Source organism: Trachypithecus francoisi, unplaced genomic scaffold, assembly GCF_009764315.1.
Source record: "Trachypithecus francoisi isolate TF-2019V2 unplaced genomic scaffold, Tfra_2.0 Lachesis_group8, whole genome shotgun sequence".
Classification (NCBI taxonomy): Eukaryota; Metazoa; Chordata; class Mammalia; order Primates; family Cercopithecidae; genus Trachypithecus; species Trachypithecus francoisi.
Window position 1 is genome coordinate 30,910,408 of NW_022681473.1, and position 22,316 is coordinate 30,932,723.

Consider the following 22,316-nt stretch of genomic DNA (forward strand, 5'->3'; position numbering starts at 1 on the left):
AGCCGAGATCACGCCACTGCACCCCAGCCTGGGCGACAGACTGAGACTCTATCAAAAAAAAAAAAAAAAAGCTAGTATCCTTCTCTTAGTGTTGCCCCCTGCAGAGGAATTGTTTTTTTGTTTGTTTGTTTTTTTGTTTGTTTGTTTTCTTTTAAAGCACCCTACATCACATAATGTCAGCTGGACTTTTCTGTGATATTAACACTGGGATCCTGTAAAACACTATATTCTGACTATAGTCTGACGCTCTGCATAACGCACATAAAATTAGCCGAGAAAACATAGTGTTTGAACCTCCTTTGCAGAGAGGAAATTCTCACAACTCCAAAGCAATGGTCAGCCCAAGGCCAATGCCATCTGATCACCCAGCCCAAGGCTCAGCCTAAAACCTTCTAGAGGGTCTCACTCTAAAGATAACCCAAAGGTCTCACAGCTTCCTGGTTGCGAAAAACAGCAACCGTAGCAGGAATTGAGACCTAAAGATCATTTGGGTAGAAATGAGGAAGGAAATGGCATGTTAAATGATGATTTTTCCCTAACTTGCCTTGTTCTTTCTAGATGTGGCTCAAGAACTTGTAGAGTTATGGTGGGATAATTCGACTGATCAAATGTTGAAAGTTTCCTATCGATTTCAAGACTGCTCAAATCTCTATGTACTTTGAAGCCTCAGGCGTAAGAGAATTCCTCAGAGATTCATATTTCTATCGATGCTGGGCTGGACTGACACAGATAACCCCTCAGGAGGCCTTTCCGAACCGCTGTATAAACTGTCCTAGGTCCAGCAATAAAGCAAGTGTGTCATTGTAGTTCTCTGCCCTTCAGAAGATCTGATCTTAATACTCTTCTTTTTGTACCTCTCCGATTTCATCAAATTTGTTGCCATTCTGGGTGTTTTTCCTTCTCTCCCCGACCTTTTTCTACTTCAGATAAAAGAACTTCCCCTTTTTCCCATGTCTGGATTTGCACCCTGGAGGACAACGCAAGGTTAACTTCCCTCCCACCTCCTTTTGTAGGCCCACAGGGTGCCCCTTCGCCAGCGAAATCTCCGCCCCCGAGAGCCTCTCACAATTTCAGGCTGATGAATTGTAGTAGGAGACATGGTTTAGTTTGATGTGGTTAAGTCAGTCATCATGGCATCTTCATACCCTCAGCCCCAAACCACTCTCCTGCTCATCACCCTCACTTTCATTTCTTTGGATTATCTTTCATCGGTTTACCACCAGCCTTCACAGCCTCACCCAAGGCTGAAGCAGGGCTAACAGGGTGGTGTGTTTCCTTCCCTGGTTGAGCTGGTGACTGCTGTGGGTAAGCAGGTCCAATGTGAACTCCACATGAGCAAGAGAAAGAGAAAGCAAGAGTGAGCAGGCTGCAAAGACTGTTGCTTCATGGTTTCCCCTAAGCCCCAGAAATAGAAAGGCAGACTTCCGACTGGCAGAGACCGTATGCTAACCACCAGACCATACTGCCAGATAAGAAAATGTTCGATTGTGTCATACTTCCCTCATCAGCTCCAGTGTCTGAAAATGGCCCTGAATTTCAGAGAGCCTTACCATGACCCGGAGATTTAGAGAGGATCGAAGAGGGAGGACAAAGGAATCAGGCATCTTCTTTCTCTCTTTTCTGGGGTAAATTTATTTTCAACCACAGAAGTTAAGGAAAGAAAAAAATCACGACAGATGAGTTATGAGCTAACTTTCTGATCTGCACGTGTAAGAGAAAGAAATGAACTGGATGTCATTAGACATTGAGAAAGGAAATCTGTAAGCTAGCAATGTGTCTTTGGCCTTTTCGATTTAATTTACACGTGTTCATTTATGAGTACCTACTGTGTGCCAGGCATAATGCTTGGTGCTGCCAATTCAAAGAGAAATAAATCACCTCCTTGCAAAGTGAGAAGGCAGAACTAGATTCGGATTCACCTAGATTCTGACTCTTGTGCTCAGGCCACCACCACCATGGAAATAATTTTGCTTGACTCTCCCCGAGCAGCCGCGGCAGGCGTGTGTGTTGTCAGCCGCTGCAGGAAGAGTGATGGCCCGGGTGTTGACAGGCTCCTAATTGGAAGGTAGGAGGTGCCGCCAGAGATCAGCTATAAAAGATATGTTTGGACTGGGGTGGGCTGCTAATGCTTGGAAGAGACTTGTGGGTGAGGCCCGGTGAGATGTCACCTTGGAATAGGGCCTTGCCCAGCAGACAGACATGCATGCAGGTAGCTGACAGACAGGGGCGCATGGGGAAGCAGCCATTCCAGAGAACGGCAACAGCAGATTGCAAACCAGGACTTCAGGACTCAGAGAGGGAGAAGGAAAGGAGAGCCTGTAGTGGCCCCAAAGCCCACAGTCAGAGGCAGGGCCAGGAGAGCAGCTGATAAGAACTTTACGGTAAGGACAAAAGAGAAGAGAGTCAGAGCCCCCTTTTATTCAGCTCGTGAAGACCCAACTTCGGCGCACTTATAACTGTTCAGACCCTAAGGAGTTCAAAAAAACAACCATATTAGGAGAATTCCATGTTTAATTAAGAGATGATTAGATCCGGCCGGGCGCAGTGGCTCACGCCTGTAATCCCAGCACTTTGGGAGGCCGAGGTGGGCGGATCACGAAGTCAGGAGATCGAGACCATCCTGGCTAACACGGTGAAACCCCGTCTCTATTAAAAAAATACAAAAAATTAGCCGGGCGTGGTGACAGGCACCGGTAGTCCCAGTTATTCCGGAGGCTGAAGCAGGAGAATGGCGTGAACCTGGGAGGTGGAGCTTGCAGTGAGCCGAGATCACGCCACTGCACTCCAGCCTGGAGGACTGAGCGAGACTCCATCTCAAAAAAAAAAAAAAAAACAGAGAGATGATCAGATCCATGCACCAAAATTATTGCTGGGTAAGACAATACTGTATGTGTTACATGGCATTGGAACTTAGGAAAGCTCTTTCCTTGTGTTGTCTAATTTAATCCATGCAACAGCCCTGCAAAGTGGGTACCATTGTCCCTGAATTTTTATGAATGAGGGGGCCGAGGTGCTGAGAAGCTGTGTACTTTATTTGAGTTTGTCTGGCTAGTCAGTGGCTGAGCCAAGTTCCAATCCAGGTCATGTGAGCCTCTGAACTTTCTGATACAACCTGCAGCCCCTCTTAACTGGGATAATACAGTAATGTATTGAGCAAGAAGGAGAAGTAAATACAGGCTGATGGTGTAGGGGAGAAGTCCAAAGGGGGAAGGCCTAGGAGGGAGAGGGAGCTATGTGTGAACAGAAACAAAGACGGCTTCTTGGAATTGGAAGGTCTCTTGGAATTCGTCCAAACTCAGGATCACAAGTCTCCACGTTCTGAGTAGGAGGATGAGGGTCTGAGTTAGGATTTGGGCCCTGTAGGGCTTGCTGAGGTCATCCCCTGATGGCTAGGATTCCACGTGGAGCACATCTGGTGTGACAGAGCTCGCTGCAAGGGTGAAGGCTCCGCCCTATCAGATAGACAACCAGGCCACCGAGAGGCCCAGCCCCGCAAACCCTGGATTTGCAACATCCTCAAAGAACAGCAACGGGCCTTGAGCAGAATTGAGAAGGAAATACCCCCACCTGCCCTCAGCCTTGAAGTGGGCTTTGCTATTCACAAGGGCCTGTGGGTGTCCTGGCAGAGAGGAGATGGCACAGGCACCAGGTTCTAGGGTGCCAGGGCCTCCCGAGAAGGAACAGGTGCAAAGCAGGCAATTAGCCCAGAAGGTATCCGTGGGGCAGGCAGCCTAGATCTGATGGGGGAAGCCACCAGGATTACATCATCTGCGGTGAGTAGGCTTCATTAATTCTCCGATGAATGGAGGATTGCAAGGGAACTTTTTTCATCTTCAAGGAGCCAGAAGAAGTGGTAATTAAATCGGTCTTTTAAAATAAAAAGCCTCCAAAGGGGTACAAGCCTTCAAGCTTCCCCTATGGTGTTCCGGGCACTCTGGCTTCTCTTTTGGAGGGAGGAAGAGCCTATTCATAGGCTGTGACTTGGAGAGGCCCCACGGTGAGTCAGGCGCTTGCTGTGTGAGCCGCTGGTTGCTAATGTCTTCGGGAACTGCTAATTTACCCATTTAATTTGTTCCTGTACACTGGCCACAAAGGGAGACCACTCAATTATTCTGATCCAAAAAAGAGGCTTGTGTTTACCGTGATCTCCCCAGCAACTGTGTGAGTGTGTGTGCATGTGTGTGTGTGTTTGCCTAACAACCTTAGGCAATGAAGAAGAGGTGGGGCTGCTGTCCTTGTTGGCATTTTCAAACACATTCCAGTTCTGAGTTGAGGGCAAAGATTGTAATGGGGTGCTTCAGAGAAGCCTTGGCTCCCAAGGAGGTTATAACTTCAAGGGGTGTTTTTGAAAAACCAAGGTGGATGGGGAAAGTGGCTACAAGTTCCTTCTACCACAGAGGATCAATGAAGGCGAACAAACATTTGGGAGTATCTACTTTGTGCCAGGTACTGTGCTTGGGTTTACACATCTTATCTTGTTGACTTTGCATAACTCCCCTTTGAAGCAGATATTATTCCAGATTCTTGCCCTAATGGTTCAGCTTAAAGAAAACCCATACTTCTTTAAGTTGCCCTGAAAAGGTGAATCTTCTGTGAAGCCTTTTCTGTCTTTATCTGTTAAAATTAATTAAGCTTTTGTTTGTGCTCCCAGAAAATCACTTTAGACCTTAGAAAGATGGCAGTCTCCGTTTTCTCATCTGTAATAAAGGGGTACCCATAGGGTCATTGTGAGAAATAATAGAAATAAATCATGGCAGTGCTTGGATAGTAGCTGGCACTTAGCCCTCAGCATTCATCACTGCCATTGTTAATAAGAGTAATAATAATATCACTTATTATAATTACTCACCTCTAAGTTTTTAAAAAACTTACAGGCTCACACCTGTAATCCTAGCACTTTCGGAGGCTGAGGCAGGTGGATCGCCTGAGGTCAGGAGCTCAAGACCAGCTTGGGCAACATGGTAAAACCCTGTCTCTACTAAAAATACGAAAATTAGCCAGACGTGGTGGCAGGCGCCTGTAATCGCAGCTACTCGGGAGGCTGAGAGAGGAGAATCGCTGAATCCGGGAGGCGGAGGTTGCAGTGAGCCAAGATGTCACTATTGCACTCCAGCCTGGATGACGAGAAACTCCGTCTCATAAAAACAGAAACAAAAACATAAAAACTTATATAAATTTATGGGGAACAAGTACGATTTTGTGACATGTGTAAATTGCATAGTCGTGAAGTCAGGGCTTCTAAGGTATCTATCACCAGAATAATACACATTGTACCCATTAATTAATTTCTCATCATCCTCCCCCCACCCTTCTGAGTCTCCAGTGTCTATCATTCCACACCCTATGGCCATGTGTACACATTATTTAGCTCCCACTTATAAGTGAAAAATGTGGTATTTGTCTTTCTGTGTCTGACTTTTTTAACTTAAGATAGCAGCTTCCGGTTCTACCCATGTGGCCTCGAGAGACATGATTTCATTCTTTTTTATGGCTGAATAGTATTCCATTGCGCATATATACACCACAGTTTTAAATCCAATCATCCACTGATGGACACTTAGGTTGATTGCACGTCTTTGCTATTGTGAATAGTGCTGCAATAAACCTACAAGTTCAGGTATCTAATACTTTCTTTTCCTTTGGATGGATACCCAGTGGTGGGATTGCTGGATCAAATGGTAGTTCTAATTTTAGTTTTCTGACAAATCTCCATACTGTTCTTCCTAGAGACTGTACTAATTTACATTTCCACCAACAGCATTTAAGAGTTCTCTTTTCTCCGCATCACCACTCAGTTGTAAGTTCCTTGAGTGTAGGGATCATCTCCCTTTTCTTCATTGCTTTATAACAAGAGCCTAGGAGTGTTTTCATAAGTGTTGTAAATTTTATAAGCCTTGCACATGGCAAGTGCTTGTTTTCTAGCTGACAGATGAATGAATAATGAGTGAAGGATGCCTCCTCCTCACTGCTGTGAGCTTCTGAGAATGGACCCTTGTCTGACCTGCTTCTGTATCTCTAGTGTTACAAAAGTACAAAAAATTAGCTGGGCATGGTGGCGGGAGCCTGTAGTCCCAGCTACTTGGGAGGCTGAGGCAGACAAAGGTCTGGCACAACAGAACTGCTCAGCAATTCTGTTGAACAGATGCACAGGACAGTTAGATGCTGCTACCCAGCCCGTATCTGGCCTGGAGAGTCTGGCTGCCAGCTCATCTCTGTGCTGTGGTCTGGCTATGGTTAGCTGCCACAACAGGAACTCAGAGAGTGTGTCCTGGACACTTCACCCCTAGTTGGTGAGCTCCTCAAGGGTACGGACGGTGTCTTGTTTATTTTTAAATCCTTAGTGCCCAGCACAGTGCCTGGCATATAGAAGATGCTCAAATGGCTACCCCTAGCCTCTGAGGTCCCACTGCAGTCAAAGAAGAGCAGAGTTCCAAACGAACTTGTCATCTCTCCTCTATTACCCAAATCCATTCAATTTCCCCATTTCTGTTTGTTAAAGATCCATTTTCAGCTGGGCGCGGTGGCTCACACCTGTAATCCCAGCACTTTGGGAGGCCGAGGCAGGTGGATCATGAAGTCAGGAGATCGAGACCATCCTGGCTAACATGATGAAACCTTGTCTCTACTAAAAGTACAAAAAATTAGCTGGGCATGGTGGCGGGAGCCTGTAGTCCCAGCTACTTGGGAGGCTGAGGCAGGAGAATGGCATGAACCCGGGAGGCGGAGCTTGTAGTGAGCCGAGATTGGGCCACCGCATTCCAGCCTGGGCGACAGAGCAAGACTCCGCCTAAAAAAAAAAAAAAAAAAAAAAAAAAGATCAATTTCCTCAGTTACAAAGATCCAAGACTCGAGGGTATTCTACCCTAACAGAAATAGCACAGGCTTTGTAGTCAGACTTGAACCCTGGCTTTGGCAACTACTAGCTGTCCTGCCTGGAGAAGTTGCTTACCTTTCCTGAGCCTCAGTTTTCCCTTTCATCGAATCAGGATGATAATACACACTTCATTCATCCACTCAGCAAGCGTTTACTGGGCGTCCCATACACAGCAGGAACTGTTCTAGGCACTGCGGATACGAAGATGTCGACAAAACAAACATTGCTCTTGCCTGAAAGGAGCTTACAAACTTGAGAGGGTGAGACAGACACCAATCAAATAAGCAAGCACACATATTGTATGCCAGATGGCAATACGTGCAAGGGAGAAAAGTAACACAGACAGAGTGAGGAAAAATGGAATGTGCTGGCCTGGGTTATTAGTGTCTTACTCAGGTGATGAAGGAAGACCTTTCTAGTAAGAAGAACTCACATCTGCAGAAGAATGTTCCTGGAAGAAGAAGAGCAAAGGCCCTAAAGCAAGAATTTGAAGAATGACAAGGGGGCCTGTGTGGCTGACGCAGAGGGAGGGAAGGAGAAAGGGAATGTAAGAGAAGGGGACACAGGGAGGGCTGGGGCCAGATATGCAGGGCCTTATAGGACTTCGGCTTTTTACTCTGGCCAAGAAGGAAGCCTTGGGAAGGCTTCAAGCAGAGGAGTGAGATGATCTGATGCAGTTTATGAAAGGATCCCCATGGCAGCGGCACAGAGTATGGCCCCTGGCCTGTGTGGACGGGGCAGAAGCATAAGGCTGGCCATTTGCATCCCACAAATGACCTCAGTGTGAGGGATGAGCGAGATCATATATGAATGTGCTTGTATGAGTATGGTACAGAGCAAGTGCTCAAGCCACGGCAGCTTCTATCAATGGCTCTGCAGCTGCCTGGCTACAGCTCCCTTGTCTGCTGCAGACAAGTCTTGGCCAGTCACATGGGTCCCTCTGTCATTGCCCACTCAGTCACTCCCACTGCCCCCAACTCCTTTCTTCAACCCTTCACTGGTGGTTACGCTGCTGGCACAGTAACCTCACCTCCAGGCTCTCCCCACCCCAACCCAACCCAAATGCAACTCCACTCACATCCTTCCCCTGTTCAAGAGTCTTCCATGGACTAATGGCTCATTAAATCCACATTCTTGGCTGGGTACAGTGGCTCACACCTGTAATCCCATCACTTTGGGAGGCTGAGGCAGGCAGATGGCTTGAGCGCAGGAGTTTGAGATCAGCTTGGGCAACATGGCAAAACCCCATCTCTACCAAAAAAAAAAAAAAAAAATTAGCCAGGGGTGGTGGTGCACAGAGCTACTTGGGAGGTTGAGTTGGGACGATCACCTGAAGTCAGAAGGTCAAGGCTGCAGTGAACAATAGCACCACTGCACTCCAGCCTGAGCAACAGAGCAATACCCTGTCTCAAAAAATAAATAAATAAACAAATAAATAAATACATCCATAGTCTTGGAGACTAGCAACTAAGGCCTTCTACAAGAAGATACTGCATGTACGTTGCCCACCCATATTCAACTGCTATCCCAAACATATTGAATGCCTGTGGAGAAATATGGGTGGGTGCAATATGTCACTCCTAGCAGAATCACTGAGGAAACTGCCCACACTCATGACGGAAAACTGATGGTAATGGGTCCTTCCCTCAGGTTCCCCAATCCCGCAATATGCCCTAACCATGATGGACATGTATTCCTGTCTGTCACTGGCTTACTTCTCCCACCAGGCTACCGCAAACTCTACAATGATGTATATTCTCTTAAAGCTACAAAATGGCTTGTGGTTTCCAAATCAGTTTTCTCTTACTGCTCTTATCTCCCTTGATACTTGCCCCTATGGGCCCCTCATCCATAATGAAATGCCCTCGTTTTACATTTACTAGTTCTGACAAGAGTCCCAGGTTCCAAGCCATGGATTCCCTTATGGGATTGCTCCTCCTGCTCCTCCGATCCTTCCTTCCTCTATCCTTTTCCAGTGTATCCACAATTCACAAAGCATCGGTGTCAAACCAATGGCAATAATAAGTGGGACCTGCTGGCTATGGATGGAACAGTGAAGTCCCTGACAACAGGTTTCTACCAGCCTGGAAATGAGGCTCTCCCATCCCCTAACACATCTACCAGTTGTGATGGATTTAAAGGCTAGCTACTGTGGAGCTTTTTCCACAGGGAATAGAAGTATTGGCCCCAGGACTGACACCTACCACCATGTGGATCTTGGAGGAAGACGAAAGAGCCCCCCAACGTTAGTGTTCTAAAATAGCAATGGCTGATGCTGTCTATTCCCCACCATGGATGCCAAAGCATGGACAGCCACTCACAGCTGTGGGATACAGATGCCCCTGTCAATAGAAAAGGCCAGCCCTAAATGCTATTACAGACTCTAATAACTGAAAATATTATTGTGGAAACTTTTGGTTTTTGATAGTTTGCTATGCCTGATATGGCTGGTGGCCTGGGACACAGTTTCCCTACTCAGTGCTGGGACACCTGGGCAATACTGCACCTGCAGTGTCATCCCTGTCTGTTTAGAATATACAATTCTTCTACAACACCCTGGGCCAGGAATATCACATCATCCTGAGCAGCCATCAGGACAAACAGAAAGGAATGTGGTCCTGTATGTTTAGTTCCACCTCCCCCACAAACTACCTTTATCATAGTAATGATACCCAATCGGCAGCCCAGGGCATGTGGTACCCTCCAGCACCCCTTCTAAATGTGCCTTCAAGCACTCCTTCTGCTTTGTGTATCTTTGTGACATCCTTCCAGATGTCAGCCTATACCTCCATGACCCAAATCTGACTTAAGAGTTGTGGTCAGGCATGGTGGCTGACGCCTGTAATCCCAGCACTTTGGGAGGCCAAGGTGGGTGAATCACCTGAAGTCAGGAGTTTGAGACCAGCCTGGCCAACATGGTGAAACCCCATCTCTACTAAAAATACAAAAAAATTAGCCAGGCGTGGTGGCAGGCACCTGCAATCCCAGCTACTTGGGAGGCTAAGGCAGGAGAATTGCTTGAACCTGGGAGCCAAAGGCTGCAATGAGCCAAGATTGTGCCATGGCACTCCAGCCTGGGTGACAAGAGCGAAACTCCAGCTAAAAAAAAAAAAAAAATTGTACCAGCCCAGGGAGACAATGGCCACATTGCAGGTGATGACCACATCCCAGCCAACCACTGCATCCTGGAGGCTGCCCACCAGTTACCCACATCATCTACCAAGGGACCCCCCTGCTGGAGCACAAACAGCTTCCCTTGGGGGATCCCTTAATCAGCATTTGTCACATACCTGAAAAGGGTAGCCACCAGACAGGCCACCAAAGTTATAACTCTCTCCTCCCACTTCCTCCCCATTGGGCACAATAAACCTCATTGCTATTGTGGCTGGAACTTCCCCTCCTGGGCCTCCCAAAGCAATTCTACTGCCCAAGGTTATCTCCGGGCTAACTTGTATGTACACATAGATAAAGCCACATCCCAGTGGCTGGACCTCGTGCAATGTTGGGCCTCCTATCTGCCCCCATAAGCAGGTCACTCCCTTATTTGCACCACAAAACCACCAACACCAAACACTTCTGGTCTAGGCTCCTAGGTCTTGCCCTGTCCTATGCTGGCTCAGATGTTATCCAGTCTGGTCCCTGGCTCATGAGTCCAGATCATGAATCTATCCAAATGTACAAATACATGCCTATGTTTGTATCTTCCTAGGTCCACATAGCACAACCAGTGTCATGGCCCACCCCAGATATTAAAGGAACATGAGAGACTGGAAGCCCCAGAGGGAACCTGCTTTACCTGTTCCACTCCTAGATAACTTCCTCCTGACATCCCAACTACCTAAACTCACCCGCACACTGTTAACTCTGACAACCCCCTTCACATTTTTCTAACTGTTCTGCAGTTTAACCCTGCTGGTCACAGTCCCTAGTCAGAGGTGATGGGCCGTCTTCCTACCCATTGTCCTGGGTATAAGCATGACCTGGGGCTAGAAGAGTGGGACTAAGGTCTTACAATATGATCACACCAGGAAAACTAACAGATACTTCAGAGAAAGGTCCCAGGTTCTATCAGCCCTTGTAACACAAAAATCAGCAGCACTGGAAGCTTTCACTGAAGGGCAAAAACCCCTAACTGCCAGGGTGGCAGATAAGAGACTAGTTCCAGATGACATGCCAGCTTCCCAGAAGGAGTATACGCTCTCAGAGGACATAGTGTATCCTGCTGGATGTGGATAAATACTGAAGGCAAAGTAATCCAAATAGCCCAACGGATGTGCCACCAAACCGAAACCAAATTCTACATGTGGTACTCTGAACTCCCTAGGACTTGGATGTCCCCTATAGGCTGGGGTGACCTTGTTTTAGGAGGCCCTCCTGCCCACAAGTAGACTTACATACTGCACTGGCTATGTAAAATTGGTACAGCCTGTATACAAGTATATTAGCTCTTGGGATGGTGAACCAAACGTTAGGGAGTGAATTTGGAAGAAATTGAGTTGAGTGCAAAAAGTTGCTCCCAGCAAAATGTCATTTGGCCAAACAATTAACACCCACTGGTGCAGAAACCATCAGGGCACCCCCTGCCCCTCACCACCCACTCAGCCCCACTCACCTCTGCAGCACCTAGTAATCACATGCAAGAAAACTCATCCTTGCTCTTTTTGATTGACTGCCCCCAGCCTGACCCCCACTAGAGTGGATCACTCAAAATTAATCTCCCCTCATACCTCCTCTTGGCATTGTTCAACAGGTGGGCTCCTGTCCTATATCTACCTAGGTCCCCAGCACCAGGCTCTCTCTCTTCCCCAGAGGTCAGGGAGCCCTCTTCTCAGTGGGGCCCTCAACCAGGGGCTCCCCTCGCTGCCTATGCCTGCATAAGTAATAAACCTTTGAATTGCCTGTAATCGCTGGGTCAGGTGTGGTGTATTTTGGCATCCAATGCCTTCAAATGGGAGTGAACAGCAGATCTGGTTCCTTTCACTGGAATATTGTTCTGGTCCAATTCTGCAGCCAGTTGACTTCATTACTACCTGTGAACTGCACCTCCAGCTCCTCCAACTGACCGGATACCCAGACCCTTACTTGGGCTGTTTCCTACCAGACACACCTGCTCTGCTTAAGAAAACCATTATTGAAATCACTGGCTGTTAATTCCTACTCAGTCCTTAGTAGCTCTGTGATCTGGAGCAAGTTCTGTAGCCTTTCTGTGACTCAGTTTCATCACCCATAACATTATGATTACAATACTTACTTAGTTAGGGTGTTGCAAGGGCCTAAAAAAAGCACTCTATGTAAAGCTCATAGTACAAGCCTGAAAACAAAGAAAGTTTCCAGATAATTGCTCATCAAGGGGCAACTCGATTTTCTGCTTCCTCCAGAAAGCCTTCCATGCTGATGTCCACTCTGATCGCTCCCTAATCCAATCTGATTGCAGTTTTGGTCAGCACCTCACTGTTGACTGTGGATTTCTTCTCCATTACAAACGTGTTCATTTTGACTTCCAAGTAAGAGATAAAGGTCCTGGAAAGAAGTGATTGTATTTTACCTGGCTCTCCTACTGACTTGCTGTGTCATCTTCCTCTTATTTTGGGGGGACTGAGTTTCTTTCTCTCGGATGGCAAATACATGGCATATGTGCCAACATTTTCCCATGCCGAAATCTCAGGACACACACCAGTGTTCTCCTCTTCTCTCCAGAACCTGGGTCCAGATTCACAATTCTTCCTAACACAATACTTTGGACAGTGTCCACTAACTTATCTAATAAATATGTATTGAGTACTTCCTAGGTACCGTCCCTGTTAGTCAGTTTCTAGAAATTAAAACTTTGGACATCTTGTATCTGCACTTATGGAACTCATCCCTTAGTGGAGAAGAAAGACAATATGCAAATACACAAATAAAATATCAAGTAGTGACAAATATAATGATGAAAATTAAATAGCGGTGTGTTAGTGCCTGGGAGAAGGCTATTTTTTTTTTTTTTTTCCGAGACGGAGTCTCGCTCTGTCGCCCAGGCTGGAGTGCAGTGGCCGGATCTCAGCTCACTGCAAGCTCCGCCTCCCGGGTTCACGCGATTCTCCTGCCTCAGCCTCCCGAGTATCTGGGACTACAGGCGCCCGCCACCTCGCCCGGCTAGTTTTTTGTATTTTTAGTAGAGACAGGGTTTCACCGTGTTAGCCAGGATGGTCTTGATCTCCTGACCTCGTGATCCGCCCGTCTCGGCCTCCCAAAGTGCTGGGATTACAGGCTTGAGCCACCGCGCCCGGCGAGAAGGCTATTTTTTAGATCAGGGAAAGGCCTTCTGAGGTTTCTCCCTTGATCTGGGAGATTGGGTATGGGCCTAAGAATATGTATTCCTAACATGCAAACGTAGGAAATTTGGGAAACACTGGCATAGTGAATGAGATGAGGGCATAGAGTCAGAAGACCTAGGTCTAAATTCCATCTCCTACATTTATGCGGCTGTATGACCCTGGGAAAGTTATTGAAACTTCTCTCTCAGTTTCCTCCTCTGTAAAATTGGAATAACACTACTGATCTCAGGAGGTTTTTTTTAAAAATCAGAATTGAATAAGATCAAGTATTTAAAATGTCTGGCACATAATAAGTGCTCAATAAAAGGTAGGTATTACTTGCAGCAATTAGGTCTATCTATTTATAACCGTAATGTTTTGTTTGAATCATTCAAGAGACAAATCCAATAAATACCACAGGTACTACGATATCTGTATGTTGGCTTTTGCCTCATGAAAGTCTTCCTCTTGAAAAATACTCAAAAGACATGCCTGTGAGCAAGAATGCCCGAGTCTAAGGAATAAGGGTCACGCAGTTCTCTAGTTTAGGCATGTTTAAGATTTGGAAGGGCTTTGGCCTCATTTCCTCTCCTATCAAATGGGCACCAGGCTACCTGTCCTTTGTCACTCATGGGGGATTTCTGAGACTCAGAGGGATAAGAGATTTGCAAAGCATGAGACACAAACAGTCGCAGACACAGACGAACACTCGCTTTCTCAGACCGGCAGACGCGTGCAATGGCAAGGCCACCTGACACACCAGTCCTGTTCATTTGGAAAAGGGACGACTCCTTCACATTCACAAGCTGGGCTGGTACATGAAGAATAAGAAGAAGAAAAAAAAAGAAGTCGGCAGGAAGCAGCCTCTTCAACCAGCAAAGAAACCGTTAGAATCCATCCCTGAGCCCTGATGCCAAAGTTCCGCCTGCCCCACCCGTCCCACTATCAAGGACACCCGCCTGCTATCAGAAAGCCCTGGGGGTCTTTTTCCCTAGTTTATCAAGGACCTGTGGAAACATTTCTCTAACTGAAGATAAGAATTCTTTTTTTTCTCTCTCTCTCTCTCTCTCTCTCTCTTTCTCCTTTCTACTTCTAGCTGTCTAAACCAGAGGGCTCCTCTCATTTTCTTTCAGTAACAACTGCTCTGAAAAGAAGGTATTTTTCAACCTGGACTTGAAGTAACTAGTGGAGAGGCAGGTAAGGTGGGTTTAATTAATTCATTTGTTCATTCCTTCATTCCTTCCATTATTGTATGCTTACTGCATGCCAGAGACTGAGGTAAGAAGGCTCTCAGATGGGCGGAATGAGCTTGCAGTCTTTGGGGAAGCCAGACTGCACTTAACAATTACAAAATGTGGAATTGTAAATTGTGATCTGAACTTGGAGTGAGAGCATACATATTTAAGCTGAAAGACAGTATGCATAATAATTTTTTAGATTTGGCTCTTGCCCTTCAAGTGGACGTTTTCAGGGTTAAAAAGATGCCTCGGGGCCCAGATGACTTGCTACCATTCCATGCCAGCCCTGTCTCCTATCCCAAGTCACAACTGCTTGACCCTTGTGAAGGTGAGAATGGAGATGACTTATTGGAGTGATAGAGAGGCTAGCATAAACCTGCCAAGACCTCGTTCAAGATTCGGTTCATTTTGCAAAAGTTGCCAGATAAAAGATATTTCCAGATGGAGGGCCACGCAGGAAATACAAATGGAATATTTGTTAATAGCTCTTCCTTTGTGAGATATGACCCAAGGCGGCCTTCTGCAATGTGATGGGAAGCACTGTAGCTTGAAAGCGTGAGAGGAGTCAGCAGGCCCACAGCAGTCTCGAAGTCTTTGGAAAGGGGCTCTGGCCTGAGCAGGCATTAAAGATTCTCTGTTTATCCGAGACGCCGCCTTTTCCACCACCACCACCCCAAATGGAGCTGGGACCTGCTACACTCTAAGGACTGGATTCTCAGAGAGGAGGGCAGATATCTAGAAGAATGTTGAGTTCCTTAATGCTGTGGCTTTGCGTAATAACCACCTGCACTCTTTTTTCCTGTCCTTGGAGCCAAATGGGCTTCTGCAAAGAAGTCTATCCAGAAGTCAGGGATGAGCACTATTCGAAAAGGCCTAAGTGGGCAGGGATTGCCATTGAGTGCACTGAAGAATGTGTTGGAACTCATGAGACTGGCTTCCCCCTAACACTCGGTTGTCGAATGGGTCCGCAGATGAACCTGAGAGGATCGTGAGCTCCCTGGAACAATATGTAAAATTCTGCATGTAGGAACAGAGCTGCGCCTAGGGAATGGTCTTTAACTTTTGTCAGATTTTTTTGGGGAGGTGTGGGGGTTAAATACACATATCATAAAATTTAATATTTAACCACTCCCAAGGGTACAGTTCAGTGGCATTAAGCACATAAATATTGTTGGGTGACCATCACCGCTATCTAGCTCTAGACCTTTTAAATCTTTTTCAACTGAAATGTCTTGCCCATTAAACAATAACTGTCCCCTCCCCCGAGCTTCTGGCAGCCACCATTCAACTTTTTGTCTCTATGACTTTGTTTACTCTAAGAACTTCACAAAAGTAGGATCATATAGTCTTTGTCCTCTCAGGACTGGCTTATATCACTTAACGTCTTCAAGTTTCATTCATGTTGTAGCTTATGTCAGAATTTCCTTTCTCTTTAAGGTGGAATCATATGTGTGTGTGTGTGTGTGTGTACATATATATCATATATATACACACACATATATATGTGTATATATATAATAGTATGTATATATCACTTTAAAAAATCCATCTGTTGATAGACACTTGGTTGCTTCCACTTTTTGGCTATTGTGAGTAATACTGCTGTGAATATGGATGTGAAAATATTTGTTTGAGTTGCTGTTTTCAATTCTTTTGGGTGTATGTCCAGAATGGAATTGCTAGATCATATAGTAATTCTGTTTTTACTTTTCTTGAGGAATCGCCATACTGTTTTCAATAATGGCTACACCATTTTACATTCCCACCAGCAATACACAAGTGCTCCAAACCCTCCAGATCCTCACCAATACTTGTTAACACTTGTGCATTAGCCATCCTAATGGGTGCGGAGAAGTATCTCATTATGGTTTTGATTTGCATCTCTAATAATTAGTGATGTAGAACATCTTTTCATGAGCTTTCATGTGGGCCATTTGTATGTCTTCTTTGCAGAAATGGATACTCAAATTCTTTGCCCATTTTGAAACTGGATTGTTTAAATCCAGACAGAGCCCGTCTTGCTCTGTCAACCAGGCTGGAGGCGTGATCTTGGCTCTATCGTCCAGGCAGTGGCACAATCTTAGCTCACTGCAACATTTTCTCCCTTCCTGGGCTTAAGCTATTCTCCTGCCTCAGCCTCCTGAGTAGCTGCGATTATAGGCACACACCATCATGCCTGGCTAATTTTTTTTTTATAAGTAGAGATGGGGGTTTCACCATGTTGGCCAAGCTGGTCTCGAACTCCTGACCTTAGGTGATCCACCCACCTCAGCCTCCCAAAGTGCTGGGATTATAGGCATGAGCCACAATGCCCGGCCTATATGTTCTAGATCTTAATCTCTTATCAGATATATGACTTATATATTCTTCCATTCTGTGGGGGTTGCCCTTTCACTCTGTTGATGGTGTCTTTTGATGCACCAGGGTTTTAAATTTTGATGTAGTCCAATTTACCTATTTCTAATTTTGTTGCCTCTGCCTTTCGTGTCATATCCAAGAAATCTTGCTAAATCCAATGTCATAAAGCTGTTCCCCTAGGTTGTCTTTAAGAATGTTACAGTTTTAGTTACCAGGTTTTTAAAAGGTTTGTGACAATGCATGCTCTATCTTCAATAATGATTCTGGGAAGGACTTCCTCACCAAAGCAACAACACTCAGGGCTTTGTAAATATCAGTGTGAATCTAGGAACTGGGCAATTGATGACATGAACGTGATATTTGAAGGCTTCAATTCAAAAGGAATGATTAAGTATCTCCATATTTATATCAGTATCCTGGGAGCTAGTGAAGATGAAAACCGTGGTCTCTCTTCTCCAGGGACTTAAGGCAAGATGTTGCAGGCACACACGTGAAATTATTGCATTGCAAGGCAGAATCTAATGAGGCACCTAGCTAGGCACTAGGACCAAGGACTATAAGAACTCAGAAAGGGATCACCACCATGAGCTTCGAGGGACAGAGAAACCTTCAGGGTAAAGATGTAGCTTGATCTGCGTCCACATTGGACAAGATTTGGAGAAGCAGAGAAGACTGTAGAGGATTTTATACTAACTGCAATAATCTTTGCCATTTACTGAGCACCTACTATGTTCCAAGCACTGTGCTCTGCCCACTGCATACATTATCTCAATGACTACTCCTATCCCTACATTTATCATTGTCTATTTGATCATTGCAAGTACTGAAGCTCAGAGATTTTCTTAAGATGACCCAGATAGTAAGTTGTAAAGCAGAGACTTGAAGCCAGGTTTATTTATCTCAAAGCCTCTACTCTTAATCACTCTACTATTGTAGTACCAAAGCTTTAAAACAGGGAGAAAGCAGACATCCCCGACAGAGAGAAAAGAATAACACAATGCACATAAATGGCAGAGGCAGGATATTTAAGATCATAGAGGAGAACAGGCTGGATGGGAAGGTTCAGGGTCCAGGACTATGGGATATAAAGTTGGATCAAAGGAGTGAGCAGGATTACAGGGTGCCTTTAATGGAAGCACGGGAAATTTGGTCTTGACCTGCTAGAATGACAGAATCACACATAGAATTTCAGCTCTAACCTTCCAGTCTGCCACTTTTCTCTATAAAATGAGAAAATTGAGGTCTCAAGAGGTTAAGCAACTTGTGGATGGTCATAGACGATAGGGAACCATTGCAAATTCTTGAGCATGGTGTTGACAGGGAAGAAAACAGTATTCCAGATCAGTTAGTGTGGCAGTAAAACACATGAGGGATGACTGAAGGGAAGCAGCAAAAACTGGCAGAAAAAAACAAGCAGCTCTTTCTCTGTTTTTGGCCAAAGGATACCTCCCTCAACAATGGATATTTCTAGGGAGCATCATAGAGGAGATCCCAGCTCTACTCCTTCTTGCTGAGGTTTGTCGCTTAAGAATCTGGAGACAGGTTGGGCACAGTGGCTCACATCTGTAATCCTAGCACTTTGGGAGGCCAAGGCAGGTAGATCACCTGAGGTCAGGAGTTCAAGATCAGCCTGACCAATATGGTGAAATCCTGTCTACTAAAAATACAAAAATGAGACAGGCGTGGTGGTGTGCACCTATAGTCCCAGCTACTCGGGAGGCTGAGACAGGAGAATCACTTGAAACCAGGAGGCAGAGCTTGCAGTGACCTGAGATCGCGCCACTGCACTCTAGTCTGGGTAACAGAGTGTGACACCGTCTCAAAAGAAAAAAAAAAATCTGGAGACAGCTTGTAGGGGCAAGTGCCATCAGAAAGGTCAGAATCACCTTCCCCTGCCAGGCTCAGCGCCCTTTGATGGCCCAAATGCCAGAAAACACAGCTTCCCCAGCAGCGGCCTGAACCCATCCTCCCCACTTCCTCCAATAGAAAGCCTGTCTGAGGTGCAATGTCTCAGATCAGTGACACGTGACTCTGAAGAGCCAATGGCCAGGAATGGCTTCTGGCACCTTCTTTATGTTGCCTTCCTGAATGTGAGCCTCGGCCAGGCCTCTGTGAACCTAACTCACCTGTCCCATGGAGGCCAACATACTGGGAGAGGTAAGACAAGACACTCTGTTCCCTAGGCAAGAATGTTGACCCCACCTTGCTTGAACTAAGCCCTTGTAGGGCAGAACTCCAGTTATCCATCTATGTCTATCCAAGAAAGCCCTGCCCTGGTTGACTATTGTCCTCTGAGGTTCTTTTTGCTTAATTAATTCTAATAATAGCTGCCATCCATTGAGCACTTATTCCATGTTGATCACTGGGCTCAGCATTTGGCATGCATGATCTCATTTTATTCCTACAACCCGTAATGAAGATATTATTATCCTTGTTTTGCACATGATGAGCCTGAGGTTCAGGACTGTTAAATAATTTGCCTAAAACCACTTACTTAAAGGAGCCAAGACTCAAACACAAGGCTTTCTCTCTCCAAAGCCTTTGCTTTTACTCATATGATTGACTACATTCTACACTTCAGTCCTTGGAGAGGGTAGAGGTTCTGCAGTGGAGAGTCAGGCTTCAAAGAGTGGCCTTGTGGCTTCTAGACACCACTGTTTCTCTGTTCCTGGGAGCCAAAAGCCTGATCTCTTTCCCAAATCAAACTCTTGGGCCCAAATACAAATGGTATCTGGACCCTTATTCTTCTCCCAGTAATGATGCTCAAGAAAAACAAAAGACCTTGAAGTTCCTTCTCCACTTTCACCCAGAGGTCATCATGCAGGCATGCTTTGGCCAAGGGGAGTGGTGCTGCCATTTGTACAGTCATTCTTTTAATGAATATTTATTGAGGGCCAGCCACAGTTAGGCACATTCTAGGTGCTGAAGACACAACTGGGAACAAGTCAGAAAGAATTTCTACCCTCGCAGAGTTTACATTCTAGCTGGGAGGAAAGGCCAAAACAAAACACACACCAAAACCCTGCACATACATCTGTAGTAAAGAGCAGGCCGTGATAATGCTAGGAAGAAAAACAAAGCAGGATAACAGGGATGGAGAGTGAGGAGAAGCAGAATCTTATAAAGCCCCTCTGAGGATGAAATATTGAACAGAGACCTGAATGAAGTACATGGGAGCCATGGGGTGATCCAGGGGAAGAGCACTGCAAGCAGAGAGAAGGGCAAGTGCAAAAGTCTTACAGTAGGAATCAGCTTGGTTTGTTTTAAGGACTAGGAAGAAGGCCAGTGTGGTTCAAGCAGACAGAGTGAAGGGGCATGCTGGAGAAAAGGACAGGGCAGGCAGTAGAAGCCAGATAATAGGGCCTTCCAGGCCACAGTGAGTTTGGATCTCAAATATGCTGTACCGGGGTCCCAGGCACTGTGGTGTGTCACTCAGGTGTGGTACCTCTGCATAGCTACAGAAAGGAGAGAGACTGTATACACAAAGAGCATAAAGACAGCTCAGTGAGTCAGCTCACCTGGCTCTGATTCCCACCTTGAACTTGAAGCAGCAAATGAAGTCTAGGGTTTGGTACCCAAGAGAGAAGGTGGGGAAGGTCTGACGATTGCCTGAGGCGGAAGAAGGAACTGTTGACCCTGTACGTATGTCTCATTTACCTTGTCCATCAAAGGGTTTGAATTATCAATGGGTGCTCAAACATTTTTTTGAGACAGAGTTTCACTCGTGTCACCTAGGCTGGAGTGCAATGGCGCCATCTCAGTTCACTGCAACCTCTGCTTCCTGGGTTCAAGCGATTCTCCTGCCACAGCCTCCCGAGTAGCTGGGAATACAGGTGCTGGCCACCTTGCCTAGCTAGTTTTTGTATTTTTAGTAGAGATAGCGTTTCATCATGTTGGCCAAGCTGGTCTTGAACTCCTGACCGCAGGTGATCCACCCGCCTCAGCCTCCGAAAGTGCCGGGATTATAGGCGTGAGCCACCGTGCCCGGCTGCCCAAACATTTTACAATTAGAATCTCTTTTTATAAGCAAAATTTTCCATATAAGCTGACAATGTGCCACTTTCCTCTCCAAGCACCTGATCTGCTTCATTTCACAGAATCCTTAGAACAGCTCCATGAGACAGGTACTCTGAATACTCCCACTTTACAGATGGGGAAGCTCAAATGCAGAGAGGTTGGGCAGCATGCCCGAGGTCAATGAACGCAGAACTGCTGCAGTGGGAGCAGGGGTGGATGACGCCCACTAGCGAGGCGCTTTCAAACTCCTACTGCTCCAAGGAGCAAGCTAGAAAATCCCATTTCTCAGGCCCCTTCCACTAGGACACACTATGAGCTTAACACTGCTAGGAACTCACTGAGAAATGGTGACATTTGGGGGTGGCTCCTTCAGTGCTTTGTTTGGCTTCTTTTTAAAATTATAAATGGTGGTTTGAAAGTTGTTGGAAGGGGGAAAACAGATGAAGAATTAGGGATGTGGCTGAAGCAGTCAGTGTAGCAGAGAAGCAATGCAGCTGTCAGCAGCCTACCCAGGCCCCCAAATGGGCACAGCCCTGCATTTCTGGCCTGCGGCCTGCCAAGGTCTTAGGTGAACTTCAGCTCTTTCTACAGCACCCCAGTCTCAGCACTCTTTGGCGGATGTCCTGATTGGCTGGGAGATTGTTGCTTCCTGATACAGTGGTGATTACTTCTGAAAGATGAGGTAAAACCAACAGCTATCATTTCTGACCATTTACTGTGCAGCATCACTGTGCAAAGCATTTTTATATATATCCTATTGAATCCTCTCAAAACTCCTGTGAGGCAAGCAGGCACCCCAGTGGCCCCATCCTAGTTCTGGCCCTGGTGACATGATTGCCTCCATCCTCCACTTGACAGGTACAGAAACTGAAGTTCAGGGAGGTGAAGTAAATTCCCCCAGATCACAGAGCTGGCAAACAGCTGAGCTTCTACACTCATCCTAAGACTCAGTTGAAGTGGATTTTTTAAAAGATGTATTTTGGGCTCTTCACTATACAGAAAACCGAATTTGCCTATCACTAAGGTTACTAATAGGCCTAACATCTGTGAAAACTTATCTATCAGCTGATCCTGAAATGTTCTGAAATGGGTCTGAGTGCAAGATGCCTGTGACAACTGAATAGTTTAAAAAATTCTCCATGGGAGCTGAACCCCTATTAAGACAGATCTTTATTTTTCTTCCTGAATGCCACATTTAGAGACAAAATGTCATATTTTTATATATGAATGTCACAAGTGACAAAGCATATGTTGCAACTTGGCTTCTAATGGTTGTAAAAAAAAAAAAAAGAGAGAGGTAAATTATCATAATGTTGGGATCTCAATTATATTTGCATTTTCATTTCTACCAGAAGTCCATTTTAGCAAAGGAATATAACCTTAGTCACTTGAATCTGCTCTTCCCTAGAAAATAATTGTAAACGTAATAAGCAAAAAGAATAGAAAATGCCCACAGGAAAAAAAAATGATCCATCTGGGGTCAGAGCCATCACGTAGATTGATTCATTCTTCTAGCATTCTTATTCAGGAAGG

The 22,316-nt window shown here is 45.8% G+C and overlaps 1 protein-coding gene across 2 annotated transcripts in view; it reads left to right on the forward strand.

The window, feature by feature from the left end:
* The first annotated feature begins 3,281 nt into the window (after positions 1–3,281).
* LMO2 (LIM domain only 2) overlaps positions 3,282–22,316 on the forward strand; it is a 34,226-nt gene continuing 15,191 nt past the window's right edge. The window contains exons 1-2 of one of the 2 annotated variants that reach the window (XM_033203943.1): positions 3,282–3,773; positions 14,304–14,367. Coding sequence is in view for 1 of the 2 variants with exons in the window: in XM_033203942.1 (XP_033059833.1) it covers positions 3,741–3,773 (33 nt within the window). In the remaining variant the exon portion in view is untranslated. The remainder of the gene's footprint in view (positions 3,774–14,303; positions 14,368–22,316) is intronic. The other variant, XM_033203942.1, reaches the window with a different exon arrangement.